This window comes from Caloenas nicobarica, chromosome 6, assembly GCF_036013445.1.
Source record: "Caloenas nicobarica isolate bCalNic1 chromosome 6, bCalNic1.hap1, whole genome shotgun sequence".
NCBI classification, from domain to species: domain Eukaryota; kingdom Metazoa; phylum Chordata; class Aves; order Columbiformes; family Columbidae; genus Caloenas; species Caloenas nicobarica.
This window is the reverse complement of record NC_088250.1, coordinates 25770620-25797156: the sequence shown is the minus strand read 5'-3', so window position 1 is coordinate 25797156 and position 26537 is coordinate 25770620. Positions and strand designations below refer to the sequence as shown.

At 61.5% G+C, this 26537-nt stretch overlaps 1 protein-coding gene across 11 annotated transcripts in view; it reads right to left on the bottom strand.

Moving 5' to 3' along the window:
- Positions 1-22995, bottom strand: part of TNS1 (tensin 1) — a 54655-nt gene extending 31660 nt beyond the window's left edge. For 9 of the 11 annotated variants that reach the window (XM_065637702.1, XM_065637703.1, XM_065637705.1 and 6 more), the window contains exons 1-14: positions 22509-22995; positions 14676-14714; positions 9679-9728; positions 9176-9347; positions 8759-8809; positions 8104-8226; positions 7772-7836; positions 7567-7650; positions 7339-7451; positions 6642-6702; positions 5360-5435; positions 5104-5233; positions 4658-4723; positions 3958-4119 (exon numbers count right to left, since the gene is read on the bottom strand). In XM_065637702.1, coding sequence (XP_065493774.1) covers positions 3958-4119; positions 4658-4723; positions 5104-5233; positions 5360-5435; positions 6642-6702; positions 7339-7451; positions 7567-7650; positions 7772-7836; positions 8104-8226; positions 8759-8809; positions 9176-9347; positions 9679-9728; positions 14676-14714; positions 22509-22535 — 1219 coding nt within the window. In that variant the 5' untranslated portion in view covers positions 22536-22995. Of the gene's footprint in view, positions 1-3957; positions 4120-4657; positions 4724-5103; positions 5234-5359; positions 5436-6641; positions 6703-7338; positions 7452-7566; positions 7651-7771; positions 7837-8103; positions 8227-8758; positions 8810-9175; positions 9348-9678; positions 9729-14675; positions 14715-17378; positions 17529-22508 lie in introns of those variants that run through there. The other 2 variants (XM_065637707.1, XM_065637704.1) reach the window with 2 other exon arrangements.
- Between the last annotated feature and the right edge of the window lie 3542 nt (positions 22996-26537).

Here is a 26537-nt window from a genome sequence, read left to right as displayed (position 1 = left end):
TCCCTGCATCCCAGCCCTACCTGGTTCTCAATCCCAGCGGGGCCAAACCCCATCACCTCCTCACATCACAACCCCAAATACTAGGTCAGAGGACAGAGCCTGGCCTGGAAGCAGCCACGCTCCAGCCGAAATGTCTAGCCAAGCCCATGGATGCTCCAGCATTTCTCCCATGGGGAATAACTAAAAGCAAGGGGGAGACACTGCCTGTGGATCCCCATCCAGCCCAGCCAGGTCCCCGCCGCCCCCCAAAATGCCCACCCTGCCGAGCCCTTACCTTGCAGCAGCCGGAGCAGAGAGCGGTGGAGAGGGGCGGGATGGGGAGGGGGGAAGTGGATTCCTTCGGCTTTAGTCAGCTGGCGAAGGCGAGCAGAGAGCCAGCGGCTCCCCTCCCCGCCAAGCCCAGCCAGGGGATGGATCCAGCCACAGGGGAGTGCAGCAGCCCGCCGGCAGCTCCAGTGATGGCTTTAACAGCTCCAGCCCGGCCCATTTGGCTCTCTACCTCTGCACAGCCTGGCTCATCTGCCCCTGCATGCCCTGGCTGGGCAGTCTCAGCCCCAAATACATGGGGCAGGATTCAGCCCTGCTAGGGGAGACATTCCGCAGGAGATGCCCACCCTCCTGGGGGACCCTGAATACTGGGGGACAAACGGCTGACAGCAACCCTACACCCATGGAAAGGTGCAGGACTGGCATTCAGCTCAACTTGGGGGCTCTGGGACCCCCCGACCTTTGACACATGGGAGTTCAGGCTCTGCCGTGACCTCCATCCCCAGTAGGGTGGGATGCTTATCCCTCTCCCCACCCCATCCAGCCCTGCCCTGCACACAGGGCTGAGCTGCAGGGGAGCCCTGTGCCAGAACCATGACTCAGGTGGGAATTTAGCAAGTCTCCCACAGATGTTGGATTTGGCCAGGCCCTGGCAGTCCCCCTTCCATTCCCGGCACAAAGCAGGGGCGGGCAGGGCTGGCCTGTGGTGGGGACGGAGACGGTACAGAGGTGGGCGGCAGGGAGGGGGACCGGACAGCGGGTGCGGCAGGACCAGATGGGTGAGTCCAAGGGACGGCCAGTACAAGGAGCTGCTGGGTCAGGAGGCACACACAGCCCTTTTGCATTATCTCACACCATGCCAGCATGGCACAGCGAAGTGTCCCTCCACCACAGTCACATATACAAACCATGGGGACAACCCCTCCATCCGCTCCATGCCCAGCCCCAGCATCCTGTTCTCCATCAGTGTCAATTTTCTCAGCAAAATCAAACCAGGCCATTGATGTTCCCCATACAGCTTTTCCCACATGCCCCAGTGATACCCCAAAAATTTCTCTGCAGTGATCCTCCAACCAGCTGCAAACCCAGCAGTGCTGCATCCATCCACAGGTCTCCTGTCTCCCTAGAGCCAGCCTGGCCCCCGAGGAGAGGCACCACAGTGCTGGCAAAGCATACTTCATTCACACAGGACAGAAGACATCCGAACCTCCAAACAGCCAAAGGAAGAAGTGCCCCATCACCACCCGTCAGCCTCCAAACACTCTCAGCCAACTGATGGCTATGGGGACCACAGCAGGAACCCGCCACACAGCCGGCACCAACCACAAAGCCCCTTTGAGGAGGAGGAAGGATGGCAGGCGAAGACATGAGCCACTTGAGGACACCACTCACCTCCCCTGTGCCGCATGGGGATGGATGATGGGCGGTGGGACAGGTCCACAGGGGTATCCCAGCACACGCCACTCTTGCTAAGGACCATGGGGCAGCCCGAGCCTGGCAGGCAGCAGGGATCCTGCCTGGGTAAGGCAGGAGGATGAGCTCACCGACAGGGCCAGTCTGTGCCATGGGGGTGGTTCGTGGAGCAGCCCCTGCTTGCCGCACCCAGCTGGGTTCCTTCCCAGCCAGAGGGTAAGATGTGCGGGTTCAGATCCACCCCCATGCCCCCTGCCCTGGTTGAGCTTGGTCAGCCAGCGACCCTGCCGCGACTCAGTTTCCTATTCCCTGCACCCCTGCAGATAAGCACAGCACAGCAGAGCTGAGGGTGGCACCATGCCCAGCAGATCTGCTGGTGGATCCCCAGCCATTCACCTGCCCCTCTGGCTTCAGGGTCCCACAGGGTCACCCCCACCCTGTCAGGTACCCCCGCCCCCCCACCCAGATGGGTTCCCCACACTGAGCCAAAGCCACCGGAGAAAAGACATCCACCCCACCGAGAGTGGCTGTGGCCGGCAGAGACGCGGCGCCGGGGGGACCCACCGGTTGGCGGGCGATCCCGATCCCGTTGGCCCAGGCTGCGGTGCCGGTCTGCGGGGAGCCTTCACCGAGCGGCAGGGACAGGCAGTGGCAGGGACAAGGAGCAGCGGCTGATCCCACCCCAGCACAGGTCCCCGTGCCAGCCTCACCCCCCCTCCGCCCACGGCCGCTGCTCGTTCGCGCCTGGTGGTGCCAAAAATGTGGCGTGCAATTCCCTGACCAAATAAGGCGAGAACAACCATAAACAGGGATCCCCCTCGCACAGTCAGGCACCAGGGTCCCCATCCCAGCCTGGGACAGGCTGCAGAAGAGGGAAAGTGCACACTGAGCAGGAGGAAGACGGGAGACCCCCAAGCCCAGGTTGGCTCTCCTCATCACTGTTCAAGGTGCCCCACGGAGTGGCCGGGGCAGACGCCCTATAGATGGGCTGTCTCACGGCTGCCTGCACTGGCACGGGTCATAGGGCAGCCCTCTGCCTCCGGCTTCACCTCCCAGCAGTCCCAGCTCACCCCCAAACCGATTGCAAAGGTGCCCTGATTCCCCATCGCCACCCTCCTTGCAAGGAAGACAGCCCAGCTGGCGCATGGAGGGACATCAACAGCCCTGACACCCGCCGAGACATCCGGGAGGGGACAGAGAGGAGCCCTGGGGTTCCCCTGCAGCCCTTCGAGGGGCTGGGAGTGCTGTGGCTCTGCCCCGAGAGCCAGAGGGGAACACATGCGCACCAAGGCACTCGGGTCTCTGCAGACAGGAGGGGGCTGCCAGCTCGGGGCAGGGGCAGAGCAATGGACTGAGTTCATGGTGGGGACAGGCGTCCCCTCTGCTCGGGGCCAGACCCACAGCCCCCACCTCCCTGCTGCATAGCTGAGCCCGCGTGTCACGAGTCGTCTGTTTACCACTCCGTGCCAAGGCAGGTGCCCATGCCAGCTCCGCGCAGCTGCCCCAGGTCCGGCCCCATGTCCTCACTGTGGGCAGGGTTCCCTTTGCCTGCGCCAGGCACCCAGAGTCCCCACCCTCCCCAGTAAGGCCAGCTGCCCACAGCTCCCACTCAGAGCAGTCAGTGACCTTCAGGGACATCAGGGACCGCAGCTGTCCCTGCTCCAGGGATGCCTGTCTGGACCGGGCCAGGAAAGCTCAGGCATTTGCTCGGCCACAGGTGGCTTTGCTGCCAGGACGGGGGCCCACCACCCTTGGACAAACAAGTCCTGCCTGTTCCTGCCAAGCAGGCAAGGGCAGCCCATTAACTGCATCCAAATTGGTGCTCAAGGGGCTTTTCCCAGGTCCAAGCCATGGTGCAGACCCTCCAGGGCCAGTCAGGTGTCCAATTCTCCCAAGGGAAACGGAAGCACGGCAACATCCTGCCACACTTGCACCACGAGAAAAGGGCTAGGAGACCTAATGGTCCGCCCATTAGGACCCACTTGTAACAGACTTGGGGTTTGGGTTTCCCAAGGCTATGAGGTGTGAACCAGGGCAGGATCCTGCTCTATGGAAACAGGGCTTTGAGAGCAAAAGTGCCAAAAAAAGAGCCTGAGCTCCCTGGCACCGTGGCAGGAGAGAAAGTCCACAAGATCTTCCTCTCTTATCCCATGGCCATGCTCCTCCTGGCAGCAGCCGCCTGTCCCCAGCTATGCTGCCTGCCAGCATCCCCTTCCCTGGAGTTGGGGGGATTCCCATGGGGACACTTTGGCCACCGACCGCCCTGTGAGCCCTAACCTTTCTCCAAGTGCTTGCTGGGCAGGCGCGGCTCAGCCCAGGCACCCTCCGCACTGTCCTCACGCTGGATGTTGAAGTTCTCGTAGGAATCCCAGCGGATGAGTGGGTCAGATGTGTTGTAGTCCACAGAGACGCTGGGCCCATTCTCCAGGTGCTCCATGCCTGGGAAGAGGCAGGATGGTCAGTTGGGGTGACGATGGAGCCAGCATGGGTGGGATGGAGGGAGGAGATGTAAGGTGCAGGCAAGGAAAAGGGGGCAGAAGCCATAGGGCAAAGCAGAAGAGTCAGGTAGGAATGGGGGCACCAAGAGGGATGGATGGGCATGGCGGGGTACACAAAGACCCACAAACAAGGTTGTACAAAGCCAGCTGGGGCATTTGGGATTGCCTAGGGACAGGCAGACAGACTGACAGCAAGCATGCCTAGGGTGGGACTTTCTGGGGTAGGGGGTGCTCCACTCCCAAGCACTCTATCCTTAAAGGATCAGCAAGTTCCGCAGAAAACGGCTGCCCAAGGAAGAGAGTGGAGGCGATAGGGCACCCACAGGTGCTCCTAGATCATCAATGTCAGGACTCCTCATCTCACCCTGGTGACAAAGGGACAGCCCCTGTTTGGGCAGGGAGAGGTCGCAATGGAGGCAGCAGGGGACAGAGCTGGGGAGCAGGAAAGGAATCAGTACTCAGCTCCAAACCAGCTGTACCTTGGATCTTCTCAGGGCCGTAGGAGAACACAAACTCCACCTTCCCATACTCGGGGAACCGGTCATCTGGAAAGGAGAGAGCAGAGCAAAGGGATCATCTCCATCCATCAGCCCCTCCAATGGCACCCAGATGGCAAACCCAAACATGCCTGCAGGCCAGCTCAAGGCCGGGAGCTGGCAGGAGATATCCTGGCATGGGGCAGCACATCTCAGTCCCCAAAACAACCCCAAGGAAGTCCCAGCACATTGGTGTTGGTCTTGACAATGAAGGGGATGACACTGCCAGGGCTCCCTGAGCAGCACCGCACCCTGTGGATGGAGCAGGGGTGCCCTGCTTCATCAGGGGTGGATTTGGGATGGGTGCCCAGCTGTCCCCATGATGGAAGCAGTGTCAGAGGGGACAGAGGAGGAGGGAGCTTGGAGCAGGGAGGTGCCAGGAAAGTTACCTCTGAAGGCCTCATCCAGGTCCTCCTTGCCAAAGACAACATCAAGGTCGTGCACAGCACACGTGTGGAACTGCACGCGGAAAATCACGTCACGCGTTGGGCTGCGAAACTTCTTGTGGTAACACTTCAGCTGTGGATGGGAGCAGTGACCAGCCATCAGGATGAGCCCCCAGGGCTGGACAAGGGGTCCCAAGGCATGAGGACCACCCGTCCTCCAGCTGCTCCCCGTGTGGAGGGGTGGGCCAAGGCTCCTTACCAAGATATCGCCCTTGAGGAGCAAGCCAGGCTCAATGGTGATGCAGATGCCCGTCTGGCTGTCTCCTTGCACGTTGCTGCAGAGAGGGACGACAGGAGGATGTGAGCTGCAGTGTAGAGCCCTCCCAGAGCTCCCAGTACCACCTCCACCAGCCCCTTCCACCCAAACCCAGCCAGGAAAGGTACGAAACACAAAGCTGGCCCTCCAGGTGACAGAAGAGAGTCCCATCCCCTACCCCAAAGGGCACCCAGTTCCAGAGGGAGGCAGACAGGAGAGGGAAACTGAGGCACAGCTCAATGAGGGTGTTAAAAAGCCTGTGTGGGGAAGGTTTGATGGAGGTCTGAGTGCCGGGGCTGGGCTACCAGGCTGTCCACCCTGCTCCCATGGGCCAAGCAGAGCACAGGACATGGAAGGAGAGCTCTTGGGGAAGGCTCTCCTTCCTGCCTCAGTTTCCCTGCCAGAAGTCCTCCCCAGAGTGCTGGAGGAGCTGCCTCCAGGTGGTGGCATTGGCACTGGGGGACAAGGGAAGAATGGAGTTGGATTTCACAGGCAAGATAAACCTGGAATTTATTACTGGCATCCCATAAACAGTCTGTTAAAAGCTGAGAGGTGAGGCTGGGAGGGCAGTAAATCTCGGCTAACGGAGACACCTGGCTGTGGGGAAGGGAGATCTTGATTTGGGGGTGAATTGGGAACACACTCAAGGCCAGGGGCTCTGGTCCCTCCAGGGGGGCAGGAGCTGGGGGTCCCAGGCTGGCACGTGGCCCCAGCCCAGCATCAGGGCAGCTGTAGAAACTGGTTCCTGCTTTGCCTTTGCCAGTGCCTGCTCTGGGAGCAGCACTGGAAAATGATGTCGGGGTAAATCGCGTGGACATTAAAATGGGGGGAAACTCTTTACTGGGGAGAGAAAGAGAGCTTTAAGGACAATTCCGAGCAGGAGAAGCAGCTTTTTGGGCAGGGAGAGGAGAAATGCCTCTGTTCCCCAGGGAGGGTGAGGTGTCCCCATCCCTGTCCACGCTCCCTCCGGGGACACCCAGCCCCAGGCTCCCTCTGCTGCTATGCAGTGTCACTACAGCCATCCCAGCAGAAGGGCCCAGTATGGCCAGTTACCACCTCCAAGCAAAGCAGAGACCCTTTTTTTCCGCTTCCCTGGACCACAAACAGACTAAGCACAGGGCACCGAGATGGCTGGGGACTTGGCCTTGACCCTCTCCATCTCCCCCCGCTTCCCAAACCCTCTGGACTGGGGAGGAGAGAAGCCCCACAGCGAGGAGACAGTTACTAGATTCCCGAGGTGTAGACGGGCTGCATGGCCTGGTAGATTTTCAGGAAGGGCCGACAACCTGGAAGACATCAAGGCGGGGAGAGAAGGCAGCGCTGCTGTTAGCCGGCAGGGCGGAGGGGCCAGGGCAGGGATTAGTCATGGGGGAGAAATCCAAACAGGGAGGGAGCCAAGGCAAACAGCCACTCCCCGCCCTGGCCAGCCCGCACTGGCCGTGGGCAACATCTGGGATGGGCAGAAAGGGATGCTTGGGGTGGGGTGGGAAAGGGGGAAAGCCCCTATAGTTCAGTTCGGGTCCTGTAGGACCTGGGGCAAGTGCTGGGATGAGGATGGAGGTGGGATGATGGTCTCTGAGCAAGGGACCGCTTCTGGGTACCAGCACTGGACATGGCACCACACTGCAAACCCCAACCCCCATCTGGTGCCACCCTCCAAAAAGCCCTCAGAAAAGGCTTGTCACCCAGCAGCTCAGGTTAGTGCCCAGTGTGGGGCCAGGGGAGGCACCCCTGAGGGTGTCTCTGTGGGAAAAGGCAGCACCCCCCTAACAGGAGTGAACAGTCCCCAAGAGAGAAAGGGAAACTCAAATTGCCAAGGAAACTGTGGAAAATATCCCCCATGGAGAGCAAGCCCAGCCAGGCAGCGTGGGGCCATGGTACATCCATGGGGGCCAGGCTGGGGGAGGCGTGGGGGCACCTACCGCCTTTCGACTCGAAGTTGGGGATGCCGTGCATGATGACGTGGTGGAGGAAGAGGGGCTTGTTGTTCATCTTGATGCTGCCGGAGAGGAGCCCACTGAAGTAATGGATGTACCTGGAGGGTGGACAGGCAGCTCAGAGGCAGGACCCACAGCAGAGCACGCCCCTCACCCCCAACCACCCTGGCCGTTAGGGCAAAACCCAGCCTGCAAACGCACACCAGGACCCACCTCTTCTGGGATGGCTGTCCCACCGGCACCACCTTGTCCTCATAGAAGCGCTTCATGGCAAACCTGTCCAGAGCCTGGTCAGCGCTGCAGGGACAAAAGGGCAGATGAGTCTGAAGGAGAGCATCAGCACCAGCACCCCAGTACTGCTGGATTGGAGGTTGGCACCGAGCCCCAGGGCCACCCCAGGACCCCGTGTCCCTCTCACCTGGCTGAGATGTTGCTGTAGTGCATGTAGGCAGCCACCACCACCCCCAGCCGGCCGCGGTTCCCCTGCGGGCACACAGCACAAGAGGTGTCAACAGGGGCCGTGGTGCCCGCAGCATGGCCACCCCGCACGCAGGCACACACACATTGCTCCCTGTATGCATGCACCAACATACACACCCCAACCCTTGTAGACACACACCAATCTACATATACATGCTGACACCTACCCACAGCCCAAGCCACCCTGTGTCCCTTGGCCTTTGAGGATGCTCAGCCCTGTCCTTGCAACCCCCTGTCCCACCCAGGCCCCAGGGACAAGGTCCAGCCAACCTTGTTGTGCAGCACCACCACGTTGTGCGGCGTTGTGTTGAGCCATGTGTCCATGGCTTTGCAAATGCTGCAGATCTTCTCCAGCGCTGGGGTGTGCATGTCAGGCCACCCAAAATCCAGCACCTGGGTGGGAGGTGGGGGGACAAACAGGGGTCACATCCACACTGGGCTCTGCCCCTCCACAGTTCCCAGCCTGCCAGTGCGTAAAGCCCAGGACACATACCCAGGGACACCCCCGCATTGCCCTGATGTGCCCCTCCCAGCGTCTCCCCCAACCCTGCACCCCACTGCCCAGACCCCTGCCCTGGGGAGCCCATCGGGGTCCCAGATCTCAGCCCTCCCCCCAGGTCACTCAGCTCAGCTGCCCAGGGCTCCCCCACAGTCACGGACAGGGATGGAGATGATGCCTTAGGGGGGCCTCCAAAAGACCACAACAGCCAGATTTGGGATAGGGGCAGATGGGGTTAGGCTGAGACCCCACAAACTCATTGGGAAGTCCCAGTGCTTTCCTCCAGGTTCTGCCCCATCCTTCACCAGTTGGGTGGAAAGAAAGGGTGGCTGTTCCTCCCCCTAACAGCTTGCACCAGGGAGCTGGTCCCACCGACAGCCCTGTCCCGAGCTCCAAGCCCCAGTGCTCCCCACAGCTGTGACCCACCTTGGGGTGAAGTTTGCTGATATCATGTCTCCGCTCAGAGAGGTTGAAAAGCTTCAGGGAAAAGGAAAGACAAGAGTGAAGGGACACCTTCCTCCTTCACTGCCAACCCTCACCTCTTCCTCTCCTCAAAGCCTCCCCAAATCTCCCCATGAGAGGCTTCCCTGGATATATTAACCCCAGTAATGCCTTGCCACAGAGCAATGTAATGGCTAAAAACTCCCACAGGGTCCAAAAGGGAATGGAAACCTTCAAGACAGGAAAAGATCCACCCATGTTGGTGCAAAGACCCTCCTCACCAGAGTCAAACCCAGTGAGAGGCGAGGATGCATCACCCCAGCCCGTGCAGCACCCCACTCCCAGGGCCTGAGCACCCCAGCCCCTTCCCCAGTCCGGCAGGGACCCAGCCGTGTGACTCACCACGTAGTTGTCCCCGTGCTTGGACTTCAGCATGTGGGCCACCTCGCGGAGGTTGCTGCAGAAGCTCTGCTCCTCGGCCGTGCTGGGGTAGGAGACCGCGATGATCCGCTCTGTGATGTACACTAGGTCCAGCTCGCAGCTGCTCTCCATGGCTGTGGTCAGGCTCATGCTCCTGGGCAAGGAAGGGGACCGTCACCGGGACTTGGTGTGGGGAGGGGACACAGTGACTCTTCCCCACCCTGCGCAGCCCATGGAGTGAGGCGAGACAGGCGGGGATACTTGGGGATGCAGCAGCAGGGCAGCCTACAGCCTTTCCTCTGCTCCCAGTCCTAACAGGGCGTCTTGGGGACCCCAGGTTGGGGATGGTAGGTCATAAACCGTGTCTTTCCATGGGGAGCATCCCCCAGCTGTAATACAACTGGAGAAGCAAAGTATTGGCAGGGCAGGGGGAAGGTTCAGGCAAGGCAGAGATGGTCACCAGAAGGGGAAACTGAGGCATCTACCTGGATGTTTTGTGGCGTGACTGCCCACTCCTGGGGGATTTTGTGGCATCCTAAAGAACCAGAGAGAAAAAGCGAGTTGTGACCACAGTCAGCACAGGGGTCTTGCTAGAGCCAGGTGTGATGGTGCTGCTGGAGCATCCTATCCCCGCCACACCACTCTGCATACCATAACACCCCCAAAATATCGCTGTCTCCACATCTCACCCGCTGAGCATCCTGGTGGCACCAAATGCCCCAATAGCACCATTGTACCCCCACCATGGCCACAAGCAAAACCCAGCTCTCACAAGGCCAGCACAGCTGTGACCAGCTGCCACAGGCACTTGCAGGGCCAGTGCCATGGCACAGCATCCCAAAAGACCTTTGAGGAGGATGCTGTGGGTGGCAGGAAAGTCTCAGGCAAGTCACAAGTCCCTCTGGTCTCAGGTGAGCTCTGGGCACACACCTGGCAGGACAGGGCGGCTTTGGCCATGCCCAGGGCAGGGGCAGGTTCGCTGCCCGAGTGGCGGTGAGGAGCCAGCCATGCACAAGGGTTTGCTTTGGCCCCGGCTCTGCAGAGCCAAATGCTGGGAGGAAATGTTTGAGCTCTCGGAGCAGGAAACTTCTATTTATGCATGTTCTCTGGCCTCAAAAATTTCATCTGCAGCCGGTTTGCTTGGTGACTTCGTGACCCCAGCCAAAAAACAAAGCAGGGTTTCCAAAAAAAAACCACTAAGGAAAAACACACCCACACCTCATTAGTTTTAGTATCTCTACCTAACAAGCAGGAGTCATTTAAAGACTCATCTCATACAGGCAGCAAGTCCCAAGCTCCCAAAAGGATCCAGCAACAAGAGATGAGCCCTACAGCCAGCTCCTGGGATGCCCCTTTTGTCCACGGAGCTGTGAGACCTGCTGCCACTCTCCTCGGGGCTGCAGCATCCTGCAAACGGCATGGCCAGAGGCGATGGGGCAGGGTGGGAGAAGTTTCCCTGGTGCCCTTCACCCACCATCTTCCCCCCAGCATGGTTCCAGGGCTGGTCCCACAGGCAGCCAGCGTTCACCCTCTATCGGCCTCATGTCACCCTTCCAAGGTCAGGCTGCCCAGCTGAGCAGACCTGGGCTCAGCAGCCTGTGGGACCTGGGGACAATGGTCTCCTCTCCCAGCTGAAGCCACTCCAGGAGGCAGCAGCTGTGTCCGAGCACCCAGGGGTGCATGGGCAGCAGTGACAATTCCCCCCCAAGCCTGTCCCCAAGGTGCCCCAAGTCTCCTGCTCACCCCAGAAACTCCCCAGCGTTAAGAAGGAGTTAATGTAGCAAAAAGGGAAGTAAAACCTTCCGCAGGCAGAGTCAGTGTGCATGGAGCAAGCTTGAACCTGAGCATGGGCTTGTCCCTGCATCACCCACGGGTGACCAGGACAGGATCCCCACCATGGGCTCTGCTCCACCCCTTCATAGCGGGATATGTCCGGGGTCTCCCACCCACACCCGTCAGAAAGGGGAGCCCCATGAGCCCCTGTCACCCCACCCAGCCACAGCAGCGTCCCAAACCGCAGCCTTGCCCAATGGAGGAGCTGACATGGGGCAACCAGGACTCACCCCCATCTCCCAGCTGGGGAAACTGAGGCACAGGCGGGCAAGCAAGGGATGCTAGAGCACCTCTCCATACCTTGACAGCGGCAAGACCCTTGCTAATCCATTTCCATGGCATGGTGGCTCTACTCCCGGCACCCTTCCAGCCCAGGGGAGTGGGTGCCCACGGCTGGGGCGCTCCAGCGTCCCCCACCCTGGCAGGAGCCCCCCGGCTCTGCCCCGCTCCCCCCACCCCGCTCTAACCACAGTCGCTGCTGTCTCTGCCGCCAGCTTCTGCATGAGCAAGAGTCAGCCCGCGATCAGCTGATAGGAGCAAACGCTTGCGTTATTAAACACTCCTGCTCGCCACCAGGCTAGGAGACCCTGCAAAAATCCCTTCTGGAGCAGAGACCCACCCAAGACAGTATGTCCTAGTACAGCCCAGCACAGGGCAGGCTGGTCCCAACCACGTTGGGTTGAAGACCCTCCCCCTGCCAGCCCCATAGAGCAACTGCCTCCCAGCCCCACATTGGCTCAGCATGTCCCCAAGCTCTGGGCAGCATCTGAAACCCACAGGTCGCTTCTGCCTGGAAAGGGTGATCTGAGGCACGGGAAAGGATGCAGACATACCAGCAAACTTCCTCAAAAGAAAGCAAAGCCAGCAAAGGGGACTCATGACTGTCCCAATGGACTTTTCCAGCCATGGGTGCTTTTTCTCCAGCTCGAAGAGGGATTAGAGACACGCTCTGGACAACCAAAGAGATAGGGCAAAGCTGGCTGCCAGGTGAGGAAAGCTTTCACCCTCTTCCTCGTGGGAATTGCTCTGCCTCCGTCCCTCAGGTCCCAGCCCTGGCACACAGGGAGGCCAGTGAGCTGGTTGCGGGCAGGGGGAAGCCGTCCGCGTTGATTTTGGCAGGGTTTTTGTCTACACTGTCTTAGCAATTTCATGTCCACAGATTAAATAACATATCCCCAGCTCTGGGACAGGAAAGCCGGCTTTGCAGCAAAAGCCCCAGCCTCCCCTCCGCTGGGCTCCGCCACCGCCTCTGCCACCAACCCTGGGCACCTCACTTGGCCTTTGGCAGGACCAGCATCACCTTGGCCAGCAGGGAGAGAGGGCAGGGCAGTTCCAGGGATGTTGGCAGACCACAGGACCATCCCAGGCTGAAGGATTTTGGCTGCAGAAGGTGCTTGCGGGAATGGGAAAGGCATAAGCAATCCCCTGGAAAGTCTCAAGGCAGAGACCAGCCTCCACAGCTGGTAGCACTTACCAGGGCATCTACCTGCTTCACGATGCTCTCCCCTGGGGACGGCTGCAGGCAAACAGGCAGGAGGAAGGAGAGGGTGAAAAAAAGGCAAGCGAGAGAGAAGGAGACAGAGACTGAGAGAAACACGCACACAAAGCAGGGGCCAGGGTCAAAAGTTCCCCCCTGGCTATTTCTGGCCCTTCCTAGGAAATGCACCGTGGCCCCGTTTCCTTCCCTGCCTGCCAGCGTGTCCGTTCTTCCTAAAGGTCAGGAATCCCTCGAAACTCAAGCGCAGAGCTGGGGTGATGCTTGGTACGGAGTATGCTGCCATCCTGCCTTCCACACTGGACTGCTGTCGCAGATGGGGAGCACTCAGCCAAACCCTGCGCCCACTCCACAGTGGGCACCCAGTGCCCCGCACACCTCTGGGATCCCATCTGGATCCTCCATGGTCAGACCCCACAGCCAGGAGGTAAACAACAGGGCGAGCCCAGCACAGCCCCACACCCAGCCTGGCCACCGGCCACTGGCAGGCACAGCTCCTTGAGATAAACCCGGCCCCGTGGGGCTGGCAAAGGGACCCCGGCGGGAGCCAAATGGGAGTCTGAGATGCTCAGAAAAAGGGCGAATTTGGTGACACACTGCTGGAGTCCATGGAGAGGTTTGAAATGGGGATGGGGATGGGAATAACCTTCCAGGGATGGGGGAGAGTGTCCAGACCCCAAATACAGGCAGGCAACAGAGCGCTCAACCTGGGGACAGCTGGTTGGGGTGCCTGGGGTGGCACAGCAAAGGGACCCAGCTGGGTGGCTCATAGGGGTCTTGGGACCCCAAGACCAGGCTGCTCCAGTCCTGAGAGCAGGGCTGCAGTTGCTGTTTCCAGCCCATGGGATGAGTCAAACCCCTTTCGATTTCCTCTCTGAGCCGCAGTAACGGTCCCAGCTCAAAGACAACATGTTTTTCTGGTGATAAGTGCCCGAGGAGGTTGACAGGGGCTGGGAGTGCAGGCAGAGATTAAACCCAGGACAGATAACAACCGCAAGGCCTGGGGTGTGCAGCACACTCTGCTCCCGGTCCCCTTGATCAGGCTCATGTGCCACTTCCATGAGCTCGCAGGGGTCCATCCCCTAAACCCACTTGTCAGGCGAGACCCCTGCTCAGCTATGGGGTGCCCAGCTCAGGGCCCTGCGTGGGGCACAGCCACTCCAGCACTGCCAGACTGCTGAGCCTGGAGCTGAAACCCTGCCAGGGCCTCCTCTCCCCGGCGCCTGCCCCAGCAAGCCTTGGCACATGTCCGGAGCAAGAAGGAAGGGCGGCCGTGCCAGCCCCAGGCAATGCCAGCCTCCCTGCCGCCACGTGCCTGCTCTGCCCGCCACTGGGATGGGGACGGGGCAGGGGGGCTGCTCTACCAGCAAGATGACACCTGGTGGGCACCACCGTGCCACACTTCCCAAACCTCTGCCCTGCGCATGGTCCTGCTTCCAGTGCCAGCCCATGCCCTGCCATCCCCAGAGCCCGGCCGTGGCCCAGAGCAGTGTGGCAAGGGAGCATGGCTGCCCAGCCAGCACCCCCCCAAAACGTCCTCCCTCAGGACAGGGTGTCCGGAGATGGGGCGCCCAGCTGTCTTCCTGGTGTCCAGAGAGGACAGGGTGGGAAGGGCTGTGTCTCGTCCCCACCCCAGCTGCTCATTAAAGGTCCCCAGGAGGGACAAAAGAAGAGGGCGACAATAACAAGGGACAGGAATGTGCAGCCTTGGGTGCCCCGAGCCAAAGGCACATCTGGTAGAACCATCTCTGGGTGTGCAAGACGGCTCCAGCCAGGGAGGGGAGACATTCAACACCGGGGGACCTCAGAACCCAGGCTAGTCACGTCGCATCTGCCTGTCCCTCCCAGGAACCCTGCACACCCCTCTTCCCCAAAATCCCCATCTCCTGGAGTCCCCTGATAGCTGGGCTGCCTCAACTCATGCTGCTCAGACATCCAATACCCTGCAGCCAGCAATGCTGGGGGACAAAGCACCAAAATGGGGGGGTGCTTTTACCCCCAGCACAGGACCCCTGTGGTTTTGGGGGTGGGGGACTCACACTCTGAAGACCTCAGGCAGAGAAAGCCCCACATCCAGTGCAGAACAGGGGGTCCCATCCCACCCAGCATCCCCAGAGCCCTGCTTGCCACCCATGGCTCACAGGGGGGACTCACCAGCTCATAGTTGACAGCAGGGGAGCAGGGGGTCACAGCCTGCAAGGAAGCAGAAAGGGCCAGGATTAGACCCTGTGGACCTCAGTCCCAAGCATGAGGCATGGGAAGGGGCCAGGCTGCAGCACCCCCACACGCCAAACAAACTCAGTGCCAGCTTGAGGAGGTGACCAGGGCACCCATGACCCATGGCCCTCCCGTCCTGGGCAGGAGCACAGGCAGCAGCCCAAGGTCAGGGCTGGGCTCCCAGGTGACAAGAGTGGGCTCGGGTCCATGGCAGCAGTGCCATTCGTCCTCGGCCAGGGAGCCCCAGGCAGCCCCAGCCCGGGTGGGCATGGTGGGATGTGGCACAGCACGGGGCAGCTGCCTGATGCCAAGAGCATGTCCTGGAACAAACCCCAGCCTGGCCTCGTGAGTGCTCCTGCAGCCGCCAGCTGAACAGCCCAGCTATTGTTACCTTAATTACCAGCGGCAATTACTGACAATTAACCTTGGGTTTTGCGTGCACCCCAGTCGGCTAGGAAGAAGCAGCACGCCAGGGTGGGAGAGGCAGCGTCTTGTTTGTCAGTGCCGCGGGGCAGTGGGAACAGCCACTCCAGCCCCCACTCCAGCCCCGCACTGGCCCAGAGATGCCAGCAGCAGCGGGTGGCTGTGATTCAGGGCACCTCTCCCTCTCTGACCTCGCGTGTGTCCCCAGGAGCAGTGACCCGCAGTCAGCCAACCCCTGCCCCATCCCAGCATTGAGCCAACACACCAACCACCACCCAGGGGCTGGTCCCCCACAGGGGTGGCCCGAGGACATCCCACGCCCCCCTCAGCCTCCCCTGTCCTGGGCCATAAAAAGCAGGATTTGCCCCCAGTTCCCACCCCATCCCGGTCCCCACAGGGCAATGCCCAGCACCTGCCCCCTTCCCAGCCATCAGCCTGTTCCCATCCCGCCCCCCTGTTTTCTTCAGGGGTTCCTCCTCCTCCTCCTCCTCCCTTCCCCTGCGCATTATTATTATGATTTTATTCTAATGCAGAAACGCTTCCATAAAAGGCCCCTTTCCCTGCCCCGCGGTGCTGGCCCCACGCCAGCCTCCCTGGAATGTTCTCCGGCAGCGAGCCGCCGCAGACAGAGCCGGCGAGGGCCATGCCGTACTCCGCACCGTGCCCCGCACACCACTGTGCTCTTCCTCCCAAGATGCTCAACCGAAGGCCCCCGGCCCCCACACAGCCCCAGTTCCCAAGGCCAGTGGTGGGGGGAGATGCACAGCTACCCCCTCTGCCATGGGACACGGTGGTCTCACAGACAGGTAGGGTCCGTGCCCACCCTTCCTCTGTTGTCAGCACCAGGAGGTTTGCAGGCTATGAATGCTGCTTCAGCTGGAGGAGAAAACTGGGGTGCCCATGCTTGTATTTCCCTGCCCTAGCGGATTCTCTGATGTCTAATATGGGCTTGTGCTCACCCAACACCGCCCCTCCCATCCACAAGAGACACCAGCCCAGGCTGTTATGGCACTCTCATCCCAGAAAGGCAGTTTTACAAGGACTGCAAGAACGTAACTCTGTTTTCAGCTTCCGTCCCTCTCTCAAGTTTGGCTCAAACGTGCCTCAGGTTCAAGATGATGGGGGAGTACCCTGCACCAGGCAGCAAATCTCTCCCTAGGGAAGCCGAGCTCCTGACCTAGGGGTGCGGGAGCATCCCTTCTGCCCCACGGGACCGCCAAGAGCATCGCCCCACACAGGACCGCAGTGAACCCCAGGACCACCACAACCTCTGTCCCCAGGGACCCTCGCAACCCCCAGTGCTGAGAGGGGTGGGAAAGGCGAGGGGGACCCACACACCCCTATTCTGGCTTCGCCTCGCTGCAGCAGACACAGCGGCCTTTCTTCTCCCCCCACCGGTGTTTGCATTCCTGCCGCCCGGCCCCCACCGCCACGACCCCGCCGCCCGGCAGCCCTGCCCAGGAATGCGAGGAACGAGGCGCAGCGGGGCTGCCGCCCACCCTGCCAGCCCCCCACGGCCCCCCACCCGCCCGGCCCCCCAGGTCGCAGCCCCGTCCCTCCCAGCAGCCACATCCCGTAAGCCACTGCCTTGAGCTCCAGGTTTTGCCTAACAGCAAAATCAGTTTCCCAGCGAACAAGACCCCACAGTCACGAGTGGTGTGGACTCTCTGATGTCTCGTAAAGGGCTGGGCATGCCCTGCAGCCTTCCCCTGGAGAGCAGGGATGGGCTCATCACTCACAGCCAGCTGTCACCATACCTAAAGAAACTCTACCCTTGAGACATCCAAGCCCAGAAGTAAACACCTGGCCAGTAAAGTCCTGGCAGCCCCTGTCCACACTGCCCTGAGGGCACAGCAGCCCACAGGAGCCCTCCTCCACCGAACCTCACTGGCTGCAGCTCAGGGACCAGCCTCTGCACCCCATATCCCCTCTGGGACTTCAGCACTGGTTCACAGGCATGGAGTGTGGCTGGAGGGATGCAGACATCCACCACATACTCAGCGATGAGATACCCTGAAGCCTTCTCCATGCTGCAACCACCGCCCCATCTCCCTCCCTCCCAAACCTTTCCTCCTCCTCCTCCTCCTCCCTCAGCAAAATAACCCCTGCAGCTGCAGAGGTGCCCAGAGACACCACCAGATCCTGCTCTGGACAGAGCATCCCCGTGGGTTGTAGCCCCAGCCCGCAGGATGCCAGCAGGGCTGGCAGGAGACAAACCTCCACAGAGGGGGCCCCCGTGATTCAGGAGCGGGTTGGGTCGGTGCAGCACCAGGCACGGGGTGGGCTAGGGGAGCGCGGGGTCACCCCCAGCCAGGCTGCTGGAGCTGGGCAAGTGCTGGCCCACAGCCTGCAGCACAGCCCGCCCGGCTGCCGGTGGGTGATGCAGGCCCATCTCTGACGCATATCCCTTCCTTTGGGTGGCGGTTTTTGTTTTTCCCTTCCCCAGGAGCTCCGATAAACATTCCCAAGCCGGCTGATATCCGGGACAGTGCTGACCCTTGCGATGCCAGGAGCAGCTGCAGCACCAGCTTCCCTGATCCCTGCATGCCAGAGCCGATTCCCACAGCCAGGCATCGAGACACTGGCAAGCTAGCCCAGCTGGTGTGGTTGGAGCCACAGACATGCTGCCAAAAGGGACCCCTCCAGCATCATGGACCCTCCAAGGCAAGCCAGCATCAGGCAGGCACAGCTCCCCTGGCCACCCCACCCAGAAGGGATGTGGACCCCAAAAGAGGGTAGCAAGGCACTCTAGTCTCCCCCAGCTTCCGGGAAGGGGGTCTCCTGCCCTAACCACCCTGCAGGTTAGAAACACCATTGCCAAAGAGGATGGCAACTCAGTGGCTGGATCAGTGTCCCGCAGGACAACGCTGGGGTGGCACTGACAGAGGCCATGTGAAATGATATCAGTTCAGTCCACGTCACCCTATGGGGAACCTCATGGGGTCCCATGTCACCCTATGGAGGACCTCTTTCTCCCTAGGAAAGTTGCCACCCACATCTCAGCTGGACTGTGCATCACCATGCACTCCATGGCTTTCTGCTCAAACCGAGACTTCGTTCCAGGCAAGTGGGGATCCTAGGGAAAACCACTGGCCACTGCACCCCCCCAGCTGGCCTCAGAGTCCTTCCCCTGCTCACCAGCCCCTCCAGACCTGCTGAACACATACGGTGTGGGGCAGAGGGGCAGATCCACTCTGGCACTCAACAGCAGAAGGTGCTTTAAGGGGAAAGGAGTGAGTGACAGGTTGGGGCCACCAAGTTGGTGACATCGAGGAAGGTTTTCCCCTCTCCAACACCCCTGTTCTCCACTTCTCAATGGGGCCAGCCGCAGCATCCTTCCCCCCTGCCAGCCATTTGGGATTATAGGGTCTGGGCTCAGAGACTGTCCCCCCTGGCCACCCCCGTGCCCTGCACAGGGGTCAGGTCCCCCCTGCCCTCACCACATGCTGCCTGCTCCTGCCCTCACATTTCTCGCAGCTCTGGCAAATCTCCTGTTTATGCAACAAGTCCCCAGCGGGAGGACAGCATGTTTCCATCCACGTCCGCTCCCCCCTCGCCCCGGCTCCACCCTGCCCGACACAGCCCCAGTGTGCAAGGCAGCCGTGCGGAGCCCTGACCCCCCCAGCGCAGGGGTCCTGGGGAGGGGGCAGCACCCCGGTACCACACAGTCCCTCTCTGCTCCCACCAGCGCTCAGGGACTCTGCTGCTTTTGGGGTTTCTCCCCTCGGGTGGGAGGAACCAGTAGCTGTGCCAAAGGGCCGGGGAGCGGCTTGGCCGGCAGCTTGTGGTGAGTCAGGCCGGGCTGATGCCGGGGCATGGAGGTCTCACCGCTCCCAGGCTTTCCTCCGAGCATCCCCGTCCCGCCCCGCAGCTGGGTGAGGGACTGTCACTGTGCTGTCACCTCTGTGCCGGGATGCGTGGCAGCACTCATGCTAGGGCAGAGGCCATCAGGCTGCCCTGCCCCTGCATTGCCCGAGAGATGCTGGTGGTACCCAGAGAGGGTATAGCACAGCAAAGAGCTACCACCATGCCAGGGATGTCCCCCAAGCTGGGACAGACCCCATTCCCTCCGTCTGTCCCCGGTATGTCCTCAGGGAGCCGCCTCATGACCCATCCCCACCAGGAAGGCGGCAGCAGGACCAGGACAGAGGTCACCCAGTGCACCCAGCCCTGCAGGTCAGGGCTAAGATACCACAGGGGACACCAGTCGCTCCACCCCACAGTGGCCCCAGGGACCACCACAGGGACCACCACCAGCACCCCAATGCACCCCAGGACCCACAGCATGGCCAGGAGAGTGACAGCCCCCATCAGCCCACAGCTGGCCGGGCCAGCAGACACAGCACAGGAAGACAGGACGGGGAAGGCAACACACAAGGAAAGTCCAAAGGGTTGTGATGGAGGCAGCGGCACCAAAATAGCCCTGGTTTCAACCCAAATAAGGGCAGGTCCCGGCTCGAGCAGATTTGAGCAATTGGCCCCAGGGTTGCCAAGTGCCAACTGGGGGAAGAGGGAGAAGGCAGTGGCCTTGGGCCTGTTTGGGGGGGAAAAGGGGGTTTTTAGGGTCTGGAGCGGTCAAAGGTGCCCCCTCATGCCCAGGACAGGGGCTGGCCCTGCTCTGCCAGCGCGTGCTGGCTCCGCACGGGGCCGGCCACAGGCAGGGATGTGCTGTGCTCCAGTGCCTAAAAAGGCAACATCTGCAGGCAGCAGGTCTGGATCCGGCCCCATGGGCCAGCGCCTGCCTGGCACCGACCCCACAGCCCCAGCCATGCCCTGCTGCCAGCACCCACACACACGGGCTGCCACCCCACTGCAGGGACACCCCTCACCCCAGTCCCATGAAGAGCCCACAGGTAGTCCACAACCAGCCTGTCCCAAGGGAGAGCATGGAGGTCCCCTCAGCCACTCTTCAACCTCCCAAAGCCAAGGATTGGCTGGGAAGCAGCTCCCACACCAGGGATCAGTCAGGAGCAGAGTCACCCTGGAATACACTCCGCTGCAGAGCTTCACTGGGATTGGTTCATGCACAAGTGCTTATATGGGATTGGTCAGTGGATGGATTCTCACCTGGGATCAGTCAACACATGGATTCTCAGGTGGGATTAATCATGCATAAACTGTCACACAGCATTGGTCAATCCATGGATTCTTACATGGGATTGGTCAGAGCAGTGATTCTCACACAGGATTGGTCAGAGCAGTGATTCCAAAACAGGATTGGTCAGTGAATGGATTCTCATATGGCACTGGTCAACAAATGGATTCTGATGTGAGCACAGGTACTCATGTGGGACTGCCCAGCACACAGGCCTGTAAGCAGGCAGGTTGGCTGCCTGTGCCCCACAGTGAGCCCTGTGTGGGGCCCCGCCCCACAGATCCCCTCTGTCATGCTGGTGGAACATTAGGCAAGCCCCATCCCTAGGCATAGAGACCCCAGGGCAGGCTTTGGGCTGCCCCATGGGGCACCCATAAACCCCTGTGGGGCCATAATCCATCTCAAAGGGTGATCAAGGTGCTAAAATAAGCCCTGGCTGCCCCAGGGTGTCTGTGCCCCCCAGCACCCAGCCTGAGGGTTCCCTCCATGGGGGAAAGTCTTGAGCAGATGGAGACTGGGGTCAGCGCTGTGTCCCCATCCCATGGGACAGAGCTGAAGACACTGCAGTAAAACTGAACTGCTGAGCAGCACCCCCAAAAACAGTGTCCCCCATCTATGGGGTTGAAGGGGTATGGGAGCAGAAGGGAGAAGCAGGAACAGAGCCACTCACCCCTGCCTGGGGACTGTGCCATGGGGCCACTCTCCTCCCTACACCCCAGCACTTATCGGGGTGACTCTGGTGCTGATCAGGGGCTGCTGGCACGGTGATGGGATGCCCTAGGGATGGGCTGCATAAGGCCAGGCATGTGACCATGGCAAAGCAAGCAGGAGGGTGGCCCAGGGCAGGGCACAGCTCTGCTCTGGCAGCCGCCCCGAACAAGCCAGGGTGCAAATGGACCCCTCAGCTCGGGACCCCAGAAGGAGGGGGCAGGGAGGGGCACAGCCCCAAGGCCCAGCACTCTGCCCAGGGGCTGGCAGGGGGCAGCAGCCTCAAGGGGCAGCACCAGCCCTGCCCTTCCTGAAACAGGGGCCAGCAGGATCGCTAACGGAGTCTTCAATAGAGAGGGCACGGGCTGGGGGCTTGTCTTCTCCTGAACCAACTTTCCCAGAGGTGTCACCCCCAGGGATGGCTTTGGGCTCCAGGCAGGACACACGCAGCCCTCCCAGTGCTGCCACGCTGTAGGGACACAAGGTGCCTACTTGGGTGCCCCCCAGCACTCCCAAACTCATCAGGTGGCAGATGCCAATCCAGCACCCTCAATGAGGACCCAAGGGGCACGGCCACCGTCACCCCCCTGTCCCTGCCAGCCACTCCCCAGCACCCAGAGCAGAGTCACCAGTCCCGCACTGGGGGCTGACGGCGATGCAGAGTAAGATCAGCCGCGAGTGCCTCGGGAACAGAGCAGTTCTCCTTTTTTTTCTTGTTTTCCCCTTAAAACAAGAGGGCTGATGCCTTTCTCGGCCGTTTCCTCTCCCAGGAGCACAGCCCAAAAACATCTGCGCCGGGACCTGCCCTGCCGGATTTAACCCTCTGCGTGCCCGGCGGCGGCCGAGGGGCTGGGGGTCCCTGCCCTGGGGGCGCTGGCACTCGCTGGGGCTGCCGGGCTCCTTGCCACTCATTAACCCGGGGTTTAACCATCGACGGTCCCGCGGCGGGACCAGGGAGCAGGGGTTAACCCGTAGGCTGCCAGGGTGTCCCGGCGCAGGAGCTGCCCCTGCCGTGTCCCCCACTCCGGGGTGACAAGCACCCGCCCGGCAGCGCCCACCGTGCCGCGGGGTGGGAGCGGAGTGCCGGAGGAGGACCCCGCTTTCCCGCCCAGCCCTCGCTCCCCAGGGACAGGTCCCTACGCACTCCGGAGGGGATGCAACCCCCAGCGCCTGTGTGTCTCCCTCCGGGGCTCCCTGCCGGTCACCGCCCCGGAGAGGTGGGGAGGTGGGCACGGGGTACACGGCCCCCCGAGCCGCTCACAGCTCCCAGGCGACAGCAAACCAGCCCTCACTCCCTCCCCAAATCCTGCTCCCTGCGAGCACCGCACTGTCCCCTCCAAGTCCCCCCGCACCCCAAGACTCCCTCCGGGGACCAACAACTGGGGAGCCTCCAACACAGGGGGGCAGCACGCCCCCAACCACGCACTACTCCATCACCGCTCGGATGTCACGCGCGGCCCCCGCCCCCTGAAGAGATGCCATCCCCTGCAGCATCTCCCCCCGCGAGGGGTTGAGGACCCCGTGCCCTCGCCGCCCGCCCGTACCTGGTTCATGACGCTCCCGAAATCCATCCGGGGTCTCGCCTGCCTACATCCGAAAGGGACGGCACCGCAGCTTCACCTGGCCCGGGGGGCGCGGGGGGCGCGGGGGGCGGCCGGGGGGCGGCCGGAGGGGCCGGGGGGGGCAGGCGGGAGCCCGGCGTCGCCCAGGCGGGCAGGCGTGAAAGCAAACTGCAGGCAGAGCCCCCCTCCCTCCCCGGGCCAAGCCTGGAGAAGGAAGGAAGGAAGGAGGGAGGGAGGAGGGAGGGGAGGGAAGGAGGGGGAGAAACGAAGGGTTTCGCTCCCCGCAAGCGGGACCCCGGCGATGGAGGGGCGCAGGGGGGTCCCCTCGGCCGCCCGCTCCCCTCTGCACCCCCGGGGCGTCCGGGAGCTGGGGACCCCGGGGGTGCCGGCCCCAGCCCTGGGGAGGAAGGGGGTCCCGGGCGGCTTTTTCCACCGCTCCCCTCCCTCCTCTCGTTCCTTCTCCCTCTTTCTTCTCTTCCCTCTCTCCCCAGCTGCACGGCGCGCTCCAAGTCCAGCCCCGCTCCGCTCCCCTCGCCTCCCCCAAAAACGCCCTTAAAGGCAACCGGGAGCCCGGCTCGGGCAGCCAGCCCTGGGCAAGGGGTGCTGGCAAGCAGGCAGACCCCCTCAAAAAATATCCCCCCCTCCCCTTACTGCCACCACCTCTGTCTGCAAAGTGCCTCGCACCCTGTACCGGGGGGCCACAACAGGCAGCGGGGCGCAGCGGGGTCGGGGCCTTATCGCCCCGCGTGACGCCACCGGCATCCCCGTGCCCTTGGTGGACGGGGCGGGAGGGGGGGTAGGGACAGGGGTGTGGGGCCCTGCTTGGGGCCTTTTCTGCCTGGCACCCCCTGGAATGACTTGGTCCCCCTGTGCCACACACAGGACGGGGTGCCAAATTAATGGTCCTTGGGTGCCCCACATCCCTGGTGTTGGGGGGATATGAAGATTTACCAACCCTCCCTCCACCTCCAATTATAAAGCAAAGCCAAAATGCTAGAAAAGCCCCAGTTGTCCCATGGCATGTAGAGGCACACTAGTGCCTGCTCGCCTCTCCCAAATCCGGGGTGCAGCCAGCATCCCACTTGCTTTCTTCCCATCTCCCTTCTTCCTCGGGGCTCTGCGTGATGATGGATGGAGCCCTGCTCTCCCCAGCCACCCCTGGGGGCAGCCCAGCCCTGGCCCTGCTGCACAAGCAAGTATGCAGTGCCGGGGGAGACCCAGAAGCAAAAGGGGAACCCCCAGCAGTGTGGGGCAAGGGGGAGCCTGCCCAACAGTGCCCCACAGAGCAACGAGCCAGCCCGAGAGGCGGCGAGCCAGGCACCCGGCCCAGTGCTGTTGACATTTTCTCACCCAACGCCTCCCCGTTCCTGTTTGCGTTTCCATTCTCACGCCGCAGGCCCAGCCAAAAGGCTGAGGCTGGCTCTGCCAGCATGGGGCAGGACCCCAGGGACCCCTCCTGTCTCACCACCCCCCAAAATTTCACTGGGTAGGGTGTAGCAGCAAGGGGCTCTCCCTCTGCCCTCCTGCAAGACTCCTGTAAGATGCATCACCCCTGTGAGTGCAATCCCACTCCAGCAGATCCTGCCCAGCCCCTCTGTGCCTCAGTTTCCCAGGCAGCTGGACGGTGCATAGGACAGGAGCAACAAGACACCCTTCCTGCTGCTGAGGACAAAGCGCCAGAGCCCGGACATCCCCAGGGGGCACCTCCTCACCCCACTCCTGAGCAAATGCCGACCCTGCTGCCCTCCCCAGCTCCCAAGGGGATGGGGCTGGACCCCAACAGCCACTGGCACCCCAAAACAGCACTACAGCCCCCAAAAAGCAGACATCCTAAAAAGAGGGGAGTGCTGCAGCCAGGATGGAGAGGCAACAAACACCCTGTGCCCAGGGAGCCAGGCATGGACCCCAGCTCAGCTCCATTACGGATCTCCACGCAGACTCCCTCAGCCCCAGCTCTTCAGGAGGTGACCATGGGACACCAGCAGTGGAATCGCTGGGTCCAGATGGGAAAGTGTCAATGGCCGAGTGGGATGGGAGTGAGTGGGTGAGGAAAGGGCATTGACAACATGTCCCTGTCCCTGGGGAGGTGACGGGAGCTGTCCCTTGGGGAGATGATGTGTCTTCTACACAGGACATGACCAGAGAAGTCCTGACAATGTCCCTGAACTCCAGCCACCAAATATCTCCCAGAGGCATCAGGGCCAAAAGCACGAGCAGGTCCGTCAGTCAGCCAAGTGGCTCTGGTGGCCCTTGCACCCTGCAGGGTCCCTCCATCACCCCTGTAGAAATCACCACCTACCTGAACCAGCTCCTTCACAATCCAAACCAAGCACCCTTTACCACCACAGATCCCAGCAGAAAAAGGGGGACCTGGGGATCAGGCACTGGGCAGGGGGCGGAGGTGAGGGTATTCTCCAGAGGTGAAAGCATGCAGGGAGGAGATGAAGCGTCAGCACAGAGTCTGTAAAGCCCCTTCTTGAGCCAGACCTTTTGGCTAGTCTGGGGTCAGTGCCACTCCATGGAGCGTACTGGGTGTCCCTGGGAACCCAGCACCCTTCCTGGGGCAGGTCCCAGGAGGGGTAAACATGAGGGATGCAAAATGGTCTGGGAAGGGAAGAAATCGATGGGAAATGAGGCAGAGATGCCCCACAGGAGCCTCTGTCCAGCCCGGATCCTTCCTCCCACCACTGCAGGGCCCTGGGGGGCTGGATCCAGCCCTGGGAGCCCCTGAGGAGGGAGGCTGGTGGTCCCCACTACATCGGCTGACAACTTCCAGGCCAGCTCCAGCCAGCACCCACCAGTGCAACGAGCATGGGCGATCTCAGCATCCCCAAGCCTCTGCCTGCCCTCCCTGTGCCCAGCAGCACCCAGAGGGTGCAGAGAAGGGCCCCAGCTCCTTTGAGCAGCTGAGCCAGCCCCCCCCACCCTGGAGCTGAGAGAGACCAAATATTTGGGCAGTGACGTAAAGAAGGGGAAAAAGGAAAGGGGGAGGAAAAAACCCAGAACCCATCCAGGACCCATTGCACAAACACAACCTGGCACAGCACTGGGGCAGGGCTGACCCCACAGCCCCCTGTCCTGACACCCGGCTGGGCCCATGCCAGGGCCAAGGACACATTCCTGCAGCATTCCTCCCCCCCGCCGCCCGCTCTGTTGTGGAGACCAGGGATGTTGTTAATTAGCTGTCCCAAGGCACTGGGGGGTGGCTTTTGACGGGGCATCGGGGACAGGGATGGGATGGGCAGTTCCCCGTGTGACTGGCACGTCATCCCCTCCACTGCGCAGGGAGGAGGCTGACAGGCAGAGTGGCTGGGGTGGTTAGCGAGGACGGGACAGCCACATGTTCCCTAGCATGAGCCTGATACAGCTGGGACAGGGATGTCCCCTCCTTTCAGCCACTGAGCCTGGCGCAGCCACAGGGAGCCCGTGATGCACCACCCGGCTGTGCCCCCCAGCACTGCCTGGAGCCCCCGGCCACACCACGGTGCCCATCAGCACAAGTCAAGCCTGCCTGTAAGAGTCCAACCACTCTCTGCCTCGGTTTCCCCTCTTGGCCCTGACTTGTTTTGCAAGCAGCAGGGATTCCAACCACCAACTGAGGCCAGGAGACACATGTCCCCTTCACCAGCATCGTGTGCCCTGGCACGGGTCCCCCTATGACCCCCACCACCAAGAGCCCGTTGGCGCCACGGGCACCGGGAGCGATTGCTCTGGCCAGGACACACCTCGCTGCCCAGCCCTGGCCCCACTCCAGCAACCGGTTTAATGATGGACAAACAACCCCCCCTGGAGTGCCATTGCAGGGGGCACTCAAAAAACAAGCTGGGCCTGGTGTGAGGCCAGCAGGGATGGATGGCACTGAGCTGGAAGCACATTCATGTGACACCCGCCTGTGTGCAAGTACGCTTGTGCACACGGATGGATGTTCTTGCATGCATGTGCATTCATCTATGAGCATACATGATCATGCACATGCATGATTGTGCAAACACGCTCGTGTTCGGGCACACA